Here is a 15,643-nt window from a genome sequence, read left to right on the forward strand (position 1 = left end):
TAAAGTTTAAAAATAGATAGTTAAGATAAGTCATTCAAAAATGTATAAGAGGTTTAAAGAGCTGACTAGACGTAATGATCTTAAAGACGCTTATGACTTAATCATTCGTTCATTTCTCTAGTTTTTATGGATTGACGATATTTTCGTTATTCCATAGATATGTTTACCAAGATACATAATTCGTAGCATTATTAACATCCCTAAAATTATTTTGACAAGATAGTAACTTAATAAATAAGATTTTCAAGAAACGCACATTCTTTTCTTTGCTGATGCTGGCAATTCTTTAAATATTACAGAATAAGTTATGCAGTTTTCTCGTTTGCCAAAGTATTTTATAGAGTAGTAAGTAGTCTGTGGTTTTGGATCTGCTTTGCTTGTTTGTTATTTACGAGACTTGACAGTTCTTAGTTCTTAGTTCTTACTCCCAAATTTATTAAGTGATTGTGAAACCAAATAGGTTAAGTGTAATAAATCGTAATGGGAGATTCTAATTATAAGACAAAAGTTGATACTGGCGAACAAAACCCAGTATTGAAAAAGGCTGAATTAGACTACATGAAGATTATAGAGCAGAAGAATCGCGAAAGAGTTCAAAAACTACAACAATTGGGAAGACGTAACCGAATGACGGGCTTTTCGATTGGAGCGGGAGTTTTAGGTATTTATTTGTATTCTATCTTCGCTGTTAAGCAAGAAACTTTCTTGGATGATTTTGAGGAGCCAGCAAAAGTTCAACAATAATGGCAGCAGCGAAACAAATCGCGCAATTAAGGCTTCCGCCGCTACCAAGTATTAAAGACATCATTAGGTTATACAAATTACGAGCCTTGCGGGAGTTATCTCAAAATTTTCTAATGGAGCCAAGATTAATTGATAAAATTGTTCGCGCCGCAGGAAACATTAATAATCACGTAGTGTGTGAAGTGGGCCCTGGCCCAGGAGGTATTACAAGATCAATCATTAAACAGGCTCCTCGAAAAGTTATTTTAATAGAGAAGGATCCACGTTTCCTGCCATCGTTAGAACTTCTTGCTGATGCTTGTAAAGATAATGTAGATGTAGACATAGTGACAGGAGATATACTTAAAACAAACATTGCACATTTCATTCCAAAAGATATAAAAACAGGCTGGAATGATCCTCCTCCACCGGTTCATCTAATTGGTAATTTACCATTCAGTGTATCAACAATTTTGATGATTAGGTGGCTGGAGATGATATCCAAACAAGAAGGGCCATGGGAACTTGGTCGAGCTAGAATGACATTGACATTTCAAAAGGAAGTTGCTGAAAGGATGGCTGCCCGGATACTGGATAAACAAAGATGTAGATTATCAGTCATGTGTCAAAGTTGGTGTACTGTTAATTATAAATTTGATATTTCCGGAGATGCCTTTCTCCCCAAACCGGATGTTGATGTTGGCATTGTTACTCTTACACCATTGAAACACCCAATAATGAATCAACCTTTTAAACTAGTTGAAAAGGTTGTCCGTCACATTTTCTCTATGAGACAAAAGTATTCTTTACGTGGAGCTGAAACACTGTTTCCTGAAGAAGCAAGAGAAGAAATGGTTAGGAGAATGTACAAAATGGCTGAGGTGGACCCAGTTACTCGTCCATTTCAAATAGCCAATGGGGAATTTTCAAGAATTTGTGATGCTTACAGTGAAATAATTAAGAAATATCCAGAATTTGAAAAGTATGACTACAGGGCACCTAAGAAACCAAAAATCCCGGCTTCAAATGAAGAAATTATTTTAGTAGAGTAGAATTGAAATGATTATTTAGTTTTGTTTGTAAATAAAAAAAATTCACTATTGTATTTATTTACTAACTAAAAATCCTTTTACACCATATTTCATACAATTAAAAATAAAAATGTTATAGCTTCTATTTTGCACCTAAAAAAAAATTACATACAAACACCAATGTTTACTGATTGATATTGATTATTATTGAGAATTTTCATCTAATTTTTTTTCAGCTATTTGAATTTTTTTCTTGAGTACTTTCTTATGTCTATTGGAAGCTAAATGTATGGAATACTCCTTGTCACCAATAATTAATCTTTCACACACCTCACAATAATTACAAGAATGTCCATCAATTTTTACTTTCTCATCATGCTGTTGAGGTTTCAATGGCTCAATATTACAGACAGATTCATTTAAATAGCTTTCTATGATATGAATAGCTTTGTTCTTTACATTTTCATTCCATTTGGTCAGGTCAGTTGTATCCAGTTCATAAATGGGTGGGACCTGGAATAAAGTAGAGAAAATTATTAAACAAGAAAAAAAAGAGTAGATTTTGAAACTATTAAAACGGAGTTAAAAATATATGTTAATAGTGTCAACTGTGTCATAAATTTAGAAGTACTACTATAAAATGTTTATTAATATACTACTAAAATTTTTGAAACCCAAGTTTTTAATTATGACTAAAAGGAATAATTTTATTTTCAATTTGAATATAAGTTATCATTCTATAACTGATTTTGCATAATATATGTTAAAAGAATAAAAATTGTTCTGTAAATCAACGCCATCTATTGTTGCATTTTAAAGCTAGCACAAGTAGTATAGGAAAGTATATTCTATTACATTAGTTCAGCTACTCGCTACTTGAGGGCGGTATTTAAGTATAACAATTACCTCTCGTCGTGGTATTTCTAAAAATCTACCCCGAACCATTTTATTCTGGCGTCTAGCATATCTCCTAGTACCAATCTTCATACTTTCTATACTATGCTGCAGTAGTTTCCTTCCTTCGTCACTATTTTTGCCATTTTCCGGAAGTATTAAGTAATCATGAAATTCTTTAAAACCCAATGTTTGATAAACGCCTTTCGTGTAGTCTGGGGGGCTGAAACATATAAAATGCGGTGATTAATATCCAACTTATACAAATATCCTTCAGTTTATTGACAAGAGGGACGGATTTATACAAATTCGTTACAATAATTACTAACTAACCAGTATCAACTATTAAAAAATCTCAATACATATCTCCATACATCATTGTGTTATTATTATAATCAAGACATAGGGGAAAAAATGGCAAAAGAGACATCATTAATAACGTAATTATTTATTTAAAATTTTATTGAAATATATACACTTAAATCATCTACTATAAACTCGCCGAGTCAGAGGCCCACCTAAATATATTAAGTCGACAAAAAATCCGACAAGATAAAACTACGCAACCGTGATTTTAATACGCAATTACCGAGTTAAAATTACATAAGAGTTCATTGAACTTTGATATTGTACTTGACATTCTGAGATTGGAATATATCGATTTTTGATCGATATTAATGTCATGTTGATTATTTAATGATTTATTCACCTAAACTATGAGTTATTGAATGGCATTCCAATTACGTCCGGATCTTATGGTAAATTTAAAAATCGTAAAGACTCATATGTGACCCATAAAATGTATTTAGACTATCATAATCAGTTCAGTGGTTTAATTATTAATTGGAAATGAATTCGCACTTAGTAAAATGTATTTGGAGTTTCAGTACCATAAATATTTTGTATTTAGACATAATGCCTTGCATTTCGTTTCTCAAGTTTGTAACATAATATAATCTTAAAAAGCTTAAACTCAATTTTGAGGAAAGACGTTTATTTGTATACGTGACTGATACTGAATAACTACGGTAAAATGTAGTTTGAATGAAAGGCAAAAACACATCTTGTCTCACACTCGCTTCGTCGACGACCCGTTTTTTGCGTTGATGAATGACTTTTGAGTTTTTTGAACATTGTTAGACGCTAGACATATTCGTTTTTACTTTTTGTGATGAATCAAAATAGATTGGGAGTTAGCTGATTTACACAGGCTTGTTGAAAATGATTTGAAACGTATGTCTTTCAATTGAAATGAAAGATATACATATGTTATAAATCATTCAACATTTTTCAATAAAATTTTCAATGAAATTCAATAAAAATCGGATCGTCGTTAGCGTTTGTTTTATGATCCTCACATCAACACTAACTATACAAAAAACTCAGTTTTGTATCGCCAGGACATACAACGACCAATATTTAATCCTTGACTTGTTTTAGTTATCTCGGAATATGGTTAAAATAAGTATTATGAACGTAGACCCTTGAACGTATGGTATGGTGATGGAAACATGGTAAGGAAATCGGTAAGACTTAGACCCCAAATCAAAATGAATCACGCTTAAAGCTGATTAATGTTGAAGAAAATCTATAAGTAGTGAGTCGCAATTATAAAAAAATGTGCCTCTTAATATTGCAATTCACGGGTTTACATGCTGCCATTAAACTATTATTGCATACAGACATCACAAATTAATTAGCAATTGCGATAGATTTGACAGGTCCCATAGAAATAAAAATTAATAGAGAACTTCTGGATTCCTTTTCAACGACAAACAGATACGCTTTTTCGGTTCCTAAGTTAAGGTCTATTATAACCAAAATGATCACGAAACAAGTACTATGGCCATGGTACACATTTTGTTGTTAATAAAACTTATAAATATACCTAATATACATATAAAGTAGGTATAATAAGAACGATTGGTAATAGATAAATGCTAAATTTTTGTATAGAGTTCATTTTGTTATAATTGAATATTGAATGTTACCTAAGAAGAGGGTGTAACCGCGTGTGACGGGAAAGATTTTGCGGTTACTACTAGTATTTTCTAAAGGGGTAAAGATTGTGTAATTTGTTCATTTTGATACTTTAATTGAACTATAATTTTATGTTACGTATCGCATGAAATATTTATGACACTTGTTGAATTTAAAGTTTTGCCCGTCTGTCTTATAAACCAAGCATTTATGTACAGTCTTCAGTAGCACTAATACTTTCAATTACAAAACTAACTCAAAATGTTTGTAGAATCCTCGCACTAAACCCGTCGTATCTAGGAAGACGACCTCAACTACCTCTGTTGGACGGCTCTTAATTTATTCATCTAAGCTTTCTGTGTCTTTATGGATGTCGGCATTGCAGGCGTACCAAGGAGCATTTACTATATTACCTTTATAGTCTTTGAATAATTTCAACATCACATTCGCAGAAACCCTTCTTATTAGACCGTACTTCCATATTGGTTTTGGAACTTGCTCGTAAATAAAACTTTTTATCTATTACGTGCTTTCAGTAGCATATTATGATTGCAATTTCTTAATAATTATCCACTTGCTTCTCTATTACATGATTCATTATCAGGCTTTTATTGGTTATTTGACAGATGCTCGTCCAGATATCTACCGTAATCTTTCAGAATTCTTGGCCCTTATCTGTTTGACTTAGTCCAAAATAAATAGTAAAAATAATTGTCTAATCTTATCAAAATGCCGACCTGCAATTAGCATTCTGGCTTCCAAATAGAAAAATTATTTGTTTTAAAATACATTCATCGGATTTCAGGGTTTATAACGAAATGTGTTACAAATATATTAAACAAAACAAACTGAAAGCTGTATATTATTATAGATTATAAAAAGTACCAAAACGATTCTCTATAAAAATAGACGTATGACATACGGCCGTGGATGAAACCGCAGATACACTTCTGAGGACATTGCCCGGTCGCCATCTTTGTTTACCTTTTAAGGGCTATTAGACATTCGATATTTTGACATTAGCCGACCGCCTAAAACCGAATTTACCAATACTTAACAAACTCAATTGTTAGTAATAAAAACGTGTTAAATAAACCTTTAAAATAATCTATCCGATTATTTATTTTATTATTTAAGTTAATTTCGTTAATCTTATATAAGTATGTACATACTGTCCATCTTTCATTCTTTGTTTGTTGTGGGACTCGTGAAAGTTCAAAAGCTCCTGGACCAAGCCTTCTTCCAGCATTGAATCAACTCTGGCGTCTAGTCGCTCGTCGTGTACTTTCTGGAACCATCGAAAAAAATATTATTATAACCTGGGTCATAACATAATATGAGATTTAAAATTAATAAAGGTATTTTTAGAATTTCAGAATTGTATTGAAACCTGCCCCATATAAGTGCCAAGATTAGAATTCTATAAGCATTCCTAACATTTTAAAACAATATTTAGCTTGTATATAATCTATAAGGTAAGTTAGATATATAGTTTAATATATTAAATATTTTTATTTATTTATTATGAATTCCATCATAGGCTATAGTATAATAATTGTATTTAGATATATATCAATTATATTAGCTGTACGATTATAAAACAATTCATTTATACCATATCGCAGTATATTTACCTAGTTAGTGCCAAATAAATTCAACAAAAAAGCAAACCAATATTTAAAAGACTGGCAACACTCAAACAGGTAAGTAATCTGTTATAAAAATTTTACCAAAGGTATAGTTTTATTTGTAATTAATACTTAATACGGCCCTGATCCACGTAAGTGTAAATCTAGTCACGATCAGGCATATTATTACAATGACAAGTATTATTTATTATTTTGATTGCAATCTCCATCACTGGAAACAATACAATATAGTAAATATTTAGTAGAAACGTATTAATCATTTGGATCCGTTATAATAATGTGGGTATAATAACTTTTTGAAGTGAAACTTCTTTAGGCGCATGAGGGTAATTTTTTTACGGATGAAATGCAATAATAATATTAGCGTCACGGAGATGTGCAGCGTTTTTGTCGAAGAAAAGGGAGGGAGCGATTGACACCGATTGAGAGAGAGTGAGAAAGGGCGAACGGCGCATCACACTTAGTGCCATGGAGCGGGCGGTGGGAGAAAGCCATAGTGAGAAAGATTGAGAGAGAAATTGTGAACTTTTCCTTTCTTGAGCCAAGATAGTCCACGTTTCTACTCAATGCAGGAAGATAAACACTAGAGCCTGCATCAGTCTTATTTTGGTTTTGATACCAATTCCTCTTTCCTTCCAGATTTTGCCATGCGTCAGGTAATAGAAGAACGCATATATTTGCCTAAAACTAATCAAGACACGAACATAAGTGCCTTAAGACAGCAATGACAGGCCTGCGTCATTTACTAGGCGCCACACATAATTAGCCCGTTTCCTTGACTGTACATAATACCTATATTTTCCAAGGAAATTCAATTTATGATAAATTATTAGAATATTGTAATGATCCGTTGCTAGTAATATTAGAATTCATGAGTTAGTAAGAATTCGAATGTAATAAAACGCAACTATGTTCTTGGAGAATATAGGATATAATATGTTTATAATAATATATTTTAAATAATATTTTAAGATACTAAATGATGCTGTTTACAACGTGTCGCCATATCAAGTCATGTAAACATTACTTAAATGTATAATATATAAATAAAAAACGTGTTTATTCATTTCACAAAAATCCATTATGTGTAAGATATGGGAACCCCTTTAAGTAAATAAAAGAAGTACTCTGAGGATTATATGAGGAAGAAAACTGCAGGAAAAACCCTATAAAGCAGTTTTAATTTGGGAAAAGCGTATTATGGGGTAGCATAGCAAAATGTTCCATATGCTGGTATGATGTTTAAAAGGTAACCTAACTTAAATCATACTATGACGATCGCGAGCTTGTAATAACATAAAAATCGTTTTACATCTCCACTAAGATATGCACGTCAGCAATTAAGAAACAATTAAAAACTTTGTCTGAAATAATAATGTTTTTACAAAGCGATATAACATATAACCTTGTATCGTGCTTACAAATGACTTTAATTAGATAATTATAAGTTAGTTGAACCCTAGGTTGTCTAGCCTAAACTGTACTATATTATTTTTATCTACGTAATCTATTATCATTAATGTTGTTAAAATATTGCTTCTCGTTAATTAGAACAGTGATGTTTATCTTAAATATATTATTAATAAAAATGAAGGTGCGCTATTCTCGGGTGTATAAAATAAATATCTTCATAACAATATTTATAGACGTTTCATGATGATTTGTTAATCCAATAGGCAAGTAGCTGATCAACCGGTAAGCCAGTTGCCTCACGATGTTTTCCGTTCACCGTTTGAGCGAATGTTAAATGCAAACATAGAAAGTCCATTGGTGCACAGCCGGGGATCGAACCTACGACCTCGTGGATGAGAGTCGCACGCTGGCTTGAGCCACTAGGCATTCACTGCATATAATTGTATATTTTCTCGAATATATATCTCAGTTTCATCTCTACGTTCATTATACTAATATTGATTTAAAATCGCGGCAAAATCTAGTAGAACATGTTTTTGACGTAATGAAAGAATCTTTAAAAGTCCTATACTAATGTGTCTCTTCGCCAAGATACACATTAGCGAAGTTATAATGTTCGTTATACATATACTTTTCAAGTCATGGGTTAGATTGCATGCAATCTAAGTAATGTGCGTTATAACTGAAATGCTCAATGTTTAAAGAGACAAAAAAATAAGACAAGAATTGTATGTAATCATTTCATTCATATATACAGCCAGACGTATTAAATTTTTTCGTTCACGGATCTCTGTTACGCTTTATAAATTGTATTTAGTACGTGTCGTAAATTCTTCAAGCCATTCATGTTATGTCCGCTTATCGTTTTTAATTTTTATATTCGTTTGAAATATTAATCCAAGGAATTATTTTTCAAAATATTGTTTGGAAAAAGTCACGATTTTATCCATACAAAATCAGTTACATAGTTTCTAGCTTCGGTTTGTAAATAATAATAATAAATTAATAATTTAATAGGATATCAAAGACTAATTATATCTGACAGAGCCCGTAAATCTGTTAATAAACTAAAAGCTTATATTATAGATATGCTTAAAATATTTCCGTTACATAATGCAAGAATACAAACATGGCGGCTAAAAAAACCAGAGACAAAATTGGATTGACTTGTCAAATTCAAATATAGAACGGTGTGGCGATGGGACGCGGACTCGATCGTTTGGCTCCATTTCTTCTTTTTGTACTTGAGCGGGTGCTTCAGACGGAATCAATATTATTCGTACTATTTTTAATCTATAGCTCTCAGATTACCAAACGAAATTTTAATATCAAGAACATTTGCTTCCAGTTACGCATATACTTACCTTCCTAACTATTTAGAGCTTTGCAATAGTTTAGAAGACGTAGGTTGCAAATAGCTGTCGTATATTCTTACCTTATCAGTGTCAGTTTGAAACAAGGAAAAATTCATATATTTACTAACTCTTCGTTGCAGAAATATAATAAATGTTACATAATTAAATGAAAAGGAGGGCTAGTGGCGGTCATATCGCTTTCAAGCAATCTCCCAGACAAACATTATTTAAGTAATTGATACTTATAGTATGTTTATGAATAAAGTCTTCACTAATATACTTCCTCATTCCTTTGATAACAAGATACTTTTATTTATATAATGTATAATATATGTGAAAACTTTGTCTGAAGTGCCAGAAGCCATTTCTGCTTCATGAGGGCTTAATGAGTCGGGGCGTTCTATTTTTAAACGGTTGTCAAAACGCTACATCACATTAATATACGCCAGTAATATGATTATACAATTCTAACCGAGTTTTTATATTTTATTTTACATTAATGGAGCATTTCACCAAATCACGGTCGATTTACAATGAATTTCTTGTATGACAGTTTATAAAATAACATAGTTTGCAAAGTAAATTATTAGGTTTGTTAGCAACGATCGGTATGTGTAAAGCGTAGTCAGCAACAGACTGTCAAACTTGACATACGACTATTTGACATATGACATATAAGCTTAAGTATTCGTATCAATCCATCTGTTTCCGCGAATTTGGTATTCGCAAAACGATTAAATGATTAAATCACTCTCTCTTGTTGTACCTCATACGTACTATTTATTCTTCCTCGTTTTTTAATAAAAAATACAGATAAGGTAACTTGTGTTTTGAAGTCAAGGGCGGTCAGACATCTGTCCCAATGTTAACTTGCGAATAATAGCTTTACGACCGCGTACGAGGTCATAGATAAGACTAGAGTCATGCGGAAGTAATACGTCATGATAACCTTCTGAATTACAAATGATAATTAAATTAAAATTTACAAGTCTAGCATAATTTTAATTTCTAAACGAAAAATGAAAATGGATACCACTATTTATATATAAATTTTGTTAAAAATTGAAGTGAACAGTCAAAACTTAAACTGTACGCCTGTACTATAGTCTTTATCATTGTCTATGACCGAAGGTATATCTATAACCTATATAAGCTTTCTATAAAGTTAACGATTATCTAGTTGATAATACGGTCTGAAACTAGTGCTAGGCAGACTACTACTAATTAATTTGGGATATTTGTTTTAAAATAAGTGTTGTTTGATGATTTGCTATTTTAAAAGAGTACCGAGAGTTTTTGACGCCGGCTTTTTCTCTCGGCCTACACCCTCTGTCTTCTTTGCCGATGAGTAGGGATACCCATTTAAATTTAATGACGTGGAATAAGTGATACCTGTGTCTCATATTCCAAAATATTTTTTTTTACTGATGACTAAGAGTTAACATGACACAAAGACGATTAAATATTTCTAAAGTTTCTTTTAACTTTGTGATATCTGCGCTGAAAAGTTCATAGGCTAACATAGATCTTACAGAAAACATATGATATTTCAATACACAATTTTTATAATACGATTTGTCTTTTGCATTAAATTAGGCTTCAATTTAATCAATTACCTCTTTGTCATCAATTGTCCAACGACCGTCTTGAGGTCTGGGAACTGGGGGCCAAATCTAAAGAATACGGCGGTACAATTCATAGGTAGAAAAACTGGCAACAATTATTATCTACCCAATTCTCTCACGTATAGTTTTTATTGTACCATTAACAGCTATCACTGATGGCTAACAATCGTTATTAAAAAGCATACACTAGTCACGATTCGCGCCAAATGCGAGATCGTTGCCGTATAATACCTGCTATTGCTATATGCTATTTATTATTATAAATAAAAAGCAGGCAACATAAAATAAATAAATGCTGATAAAGTTATTAAAACTTCGAAACTTGGGTTCCAGTATAAACGCCCCTACGATGAACTGAGTTGTTTGCCTTTGGGATCCTTGAAGAAAAGAGCGTACCAATTCTTAACAGGGCCAGAACGCACTCGCGATTTTCTGGATTTTCAATGTGAGTGTCCATGGGCGGTATCATTTAACAGTATCCGGCGGTATCCTACCCGTTTGCCTTGTGTTACATTAAAATTTATTACCTCTTCTTTTCAATGTATAACAAATTCAAAATATTTTAAGGTTAACGAAACGCATTGTTATGAAATCGATTAATTATTTCCAATTGCACGCACCCGTGCTGCGTTTAATTTATCAAACGGCTATACTTGATTAAATAGAGGTCTTCATTCGGCTGTGACCTCATCGCCTTAATCTGGTTTTGTAAATGGCTTATATTAACACTCCATATCTAAATTAATAACTATCAACTATCCCTTCGTAGTTATCGATTTGTTAGGATACATTTTAATTTCGGAATTATATCTGATTTATGGTGGCATGTTATTGGGTAATTTTTCATCTGTACACTCTCACGGGAACATCGAATTTTTTAATGCAAAATGGTCAGTATTTAATTTTTGTTTTTTAATTATTGCTTCGGGCAGGATGTTAAGTGATACTGTCGCGTATAGGCTCTCAAATTTCCACAGGACTCGCGGGTGAGTTTCCGGCAGTTTAACAATTGGTCTTTTCTTGAAGGTACTTAGAATTGGTTCAGAAATACTTCAGCTGGTAGTTAAAAGCGCTCAGTTGTGGAATGACGGACATGGAGGTGTTACGGGTGGAATTTCGTATTTTGCCGCGACGTCCGATGGGAACCTCAGCTGCAGGTATTATTCCAAACAACTCCTCTGAACACGTTTCACGGTAATTGCGGTAGAAGATGCAGAGAGATCGCACATCTCTATTGTAATCTGTCTTATTGCAGCCTAGCGAAGTTTAAATAATCGTATTCGTTAACATTGTCTTTGTAAAATTCGTTACGTCTATTGTTTTTGGTAAGATTACAGAGAATTTGTTTTAATAATCCGTAAAGTAAGAAAGAGTTATAAAGTATGCATTTATTAACTCTAAAAATCAATTTAAGAGTTAAAAATTGCTATATCAGAAGTAGTTGTTTTAATTAATATAACTGAAATTTTTCCGTATGTTTGACGTATTTAACAGCGCTGAACACGAGACTTTTAAGTACATATAAGGCTATTTCGGCCATACATGCATCCGAAGAGCTTTACCATTTCAGCCAATTACTTTCCGTCAGGTAAGTCTTAAATATAACTTCAAAAGCACACAGAGCTATCCTCTTTAATTATAAGCTGCTTCAAAAAAGAAATACAATTTAATATTAGAAAGCGTGCCCAAATCTTACACATTCTACACTAATATCTGCTGCTAAAACCGTAGCGCCATTGATTTATTTATTTAATATAACATTGACATTAAGGTCTCGTTTCAAAATCTCACCTTTGGATAATCTTTCATAAAATGCTTTTTTAATCTACTATATTATTGTATAAACATTGTACGTGAAACTTTAAGTTATGTAAATGAGATTCTGTTTGTAAAATAACGTGGAATTTTAATCCGTAAATACCTCTTAAAAATCAATATTCAATGTACCGAAAGCCCAGTGCCCTTAGGTCAAGACGTAAACAAACAATTCTTAATGGTTATGCAAATGGAATGTCATTCAATTTGGATAGTGCTCGGTGGCGAACAAACGTACACCCAAAATTGAGGTGCCCGTATTTTGGAGGTTTGGTACAATTTATAGGCTTAGTTCGTTCGTATGTGCCTTAAAAGATTGTGGCAATCTACGCCCAAGTTAGAGTTAAACTAAAAAGGGAATTCTTTGAAAAATCTTCCTTTTGTGAATGTTTTTATTCGTTCAAAATAAAAACAGTTGTGTCATAATCCAAGAGAAGTGTACGCAGTGTCCATCCAATATTTATATATAAGTAAATCATCTCAGTAAATTTAAAAGCGGGGAATGTTTGGAAAATAAGGATGAGAGATAAGTGGAAGAATATGGAGGAACCCTTCACTTCATCAGAGCTCGTGTAATAATGTTAAACATACTGACATGGACTTAATATAATTATTTATTCCATTTAGGCCTATTAAAAAGGCACTTTTGACAGTCATAATCAAAAGTTAAAAATAATTAAAAAATGGTTTTAGTTGCCCCCTTCCAAAAAACTTAAATTTGACTTGGTTGTAATTGAATTTCTGAAAACTAAAATAATTAAATAAATAGCCTGTATTTGTGTAGTTTTTTTTGTTCTAGGTATTTCCATATAATTATTAAATCAATGTATACATATATTATTAGAACTATTATAAATCAGTATGGAGTTTCCTGCCCATTCTTCTCCACATAAAAACCTTTTGAAAGGGGCAACTAATTAAAAAAAAATATTAACTTGTAATTATGACTTTCAAAAGTGCCTTTTCCAATATATAATAGAGCTAAATGAAATAAATGATTTGACTCTGACTTTTGACTTTATTAATTATATAATACCATCCAACCAAGTCGCCTTTAACTTGAACCGCATGCATTTAAAAGAACTCCAGACACTTTACATTTTAAAAAAGTGTTTTTCAAACAGTTTTTGTCGTGTCAGATCGCCGCCTTCTGTGATGAATCTATCCGAGAAGAAAAAATAAAAATGACTGCGCCTTGAAATTTGTGTCCGTAATATTTATAACTTTTGTATAATCGAACTGATTAATTGGGCAATTTGAGAATAATTAGTTTTCAATATAAATGTTATAAATGCATTTTAGAATTAATCCCTATTAATCTGAGAAATATACAGGTATAATAAACATAGCTGCTGAAATATTTTCGTTTCTTTTAATGTGCTATTAGTCGTCTTTACAATCGAGGAGGTTTTCACATCTTCGAACAAACGCTGGCACAAACTCTCCAAGGAGGTTATGTCGCTACTAGTGACTATTGACATATTTCGTGGATCTTTTCTAAGAGTAAAGTGATAGAGTCGCACATGGACATTCTCAATGAGGGCTCGCGAGTGCGTTGCCGGGCTTTTACAAATTGGCTCTCTTTTCTCGAAGGACCTAACATGTAGTAGCAATTCTTTTTTAAAATATATTTTTAATAAATACTTTATGGTTAATTTTGGAGTCGGTTTTAAGGAAATTATTATTTTTTTTGTTTTAACAAGATATGACGCGACGAAAAGCTAATCATAGTGAAGTCATTGTTTTTTAGTACTCATCGTAAGAGGTCGATAAATAGATCTGATAAGATCTCTATTATCTTGAATTGCTCATAATTTGAGGCCCGCAGAGCCTCCCAAACCGCTTCGATAAAGAATAAAATTTAAATGTTTAAGAAATATCTATAAAGTTTAACCGTCTGTTTTCATTACAGCAAAAACTCATGCTTTATACACGAATAGGTATTTTTGTTAGAACTAGATTTGTTTATATGAATATATAAGATTATGTGAATGAATGCCAGGGAGAGACTGCTTAACGAAAGAGCATTTCTTCTTCTTTGTTATAATCTTTAAGCACATCTATTTCAAAGGGGAAAAATGTGATGATAAATTAAGATTTTGACACATAAAATTCCGTATAAAATAAACGATTTTGTTTTTTATAGTACTGATGGCAAACTGGCAGGTACCTACCTCATTTGTTGTTTAGTGATATATCTATCTGGCATTGAGTGTCCATGGGCCCGCCGCCCGGATCCATTTTTATGAATCCGTTGCCGGCCTTTCAAGTATTGGTAAGCGTTTTACTTGAAGGACCCTAAGTCGAATTGGTACGGAAGTACTTTAGTGGGGAGCTAGTTCCACAAAGTGGTAGTGGCAGACAATGCTTTAAAAATCACTCTAGATATTATCAGATATTATCCGAACTCCTCTGAACACACTCCATGATAAATGATGTAGAAGATGCAGAGAAACTACATCAAAGTCATAGCTGTATACAGTTTTGACAAGTCATTAAACTTTCCTTTCATTTTTGACAACCAATAAGTATTTAGCTTGTACTAAGAAGTCCTAACCGTCAATAACAAAGAGTGTAATGTCCTATACATAATGGGTACGAAGGGAAAATTGCAAGCGCAAGGTGTCTTGTATAGAGGGTTCTTGCGCAATTAAATAATAATTGAAACCATAAATCGAACTTGACAGTACACGGCTAGGTGATTTCGCTTTTTTTAATCGTTAGTCATAATTGGTATTTAAAAAATATGACGAGTTGATTCGACTTATCGAATTTTTTAATCCGCCCGATTGTTTATTTATCTATTCTTTTACACACAGATCTTCCTAGGCATCTTATATTATTACAATATTTTTTTGCGTTTGAGGCGAAAATATTACTTTTTGGTCTCTGGCAGAAGACCAGCGCTGTGGAACACGTCTGTTCGATATCAATCAATCAATCAATCAAAATTTATTTATTTAGTTTAGATGCGACTTAAGGCATGCTTATGAATGTCAAAAACGTTTACAAAATTCGCGAAAGAGCAAAACTATGCCATCCGTTCGCAAGACTACCAGGAGGTCTGTCTGGATAGTTACAACAACAACAGACACACTTAAAATGTATCATATTTATTTATTATTTATTTCCATTTTTTTATTATTATTATTAATTTG

The 15,643-nt window shown here is 32.3% G+C and overlaps 3 protein-coding genes across 3 annotated transcripts in view; 2 read left to right on the top strand and 1 right to left on the bottom strand.

Moving 5' to 3' along the window:
- The first annotated feature begins 397 nt into the window (after positions 1–397).
- Positions 398–943, top strand: LOC110995047 (cytochrome c oxidase assembly factor 3, mitochondrial). The gene has a single exon (XM_022262012.2). The coding sequence runs from the start codon at positions 481–483 to the stop codon at positions 742–744; it is 264 nt and encodes an 87-aa protein (XP_022117704.1). The 5' UTR covers positions 398–480; the 3' UTR covers positions 745–943.
- On the top strand, positions 744–1,828 carry LOC110995046 (dimethyladenosine transferase 1, mitochondrial). Its single transcript, XM_022262010.2, has one exon. The coding sequence runs from the start codon at positions 744–746 to the stop codon at positions 1,773–1,775; it is 1,032 nt and encodes a 343-aa protein (XP_022117702.2). The 3' UTR covers positions 1,776–1,828.
- Positions 1,829–1,932: 104 nt separating this feature from the next.
- Positions 1,933–15,643, bottom strand: part of LOC110995061 (tRNA dimethylallyltransferase) — a 153,605-nt gene continuing 139,894 nt past the window's right edge. Inside the window, exons 5-7 of the mRNA XM_022262029.2 lie at positions 5,801–5,916; positions 2,661–2,871; positions 1,933–2,267 (exon numbers count right to left, since the gene is read on the bottom strand). Coding sequence (XP_022117721.2) covers positions 1,959–2,267; positions 2,661–2,871; positions 5,801–5,916 — 636 coding nt within the window. The 3' untranslated portion in view covers positions 1,933–1,958. The remainder of the gene's footprint in view (positions 2,268–2,660; positions 2,872–5,800; positions 5,917–15,643) is intronic.

Source organism: Pieris rapae, chromosome 4 (genome assembly GCF_905147795.1).
Source record: "Pieris rapae chromosome 4, ilPieRapa1.1, whole genome shotgun sequence".
In the NCBI taxonomy this organism is placed as follows: Eukaryota; Metazoa; Arthropoda; class Insecta; order Lepidoptera; family Pieridae; genus Pieris; species Pieris rapae.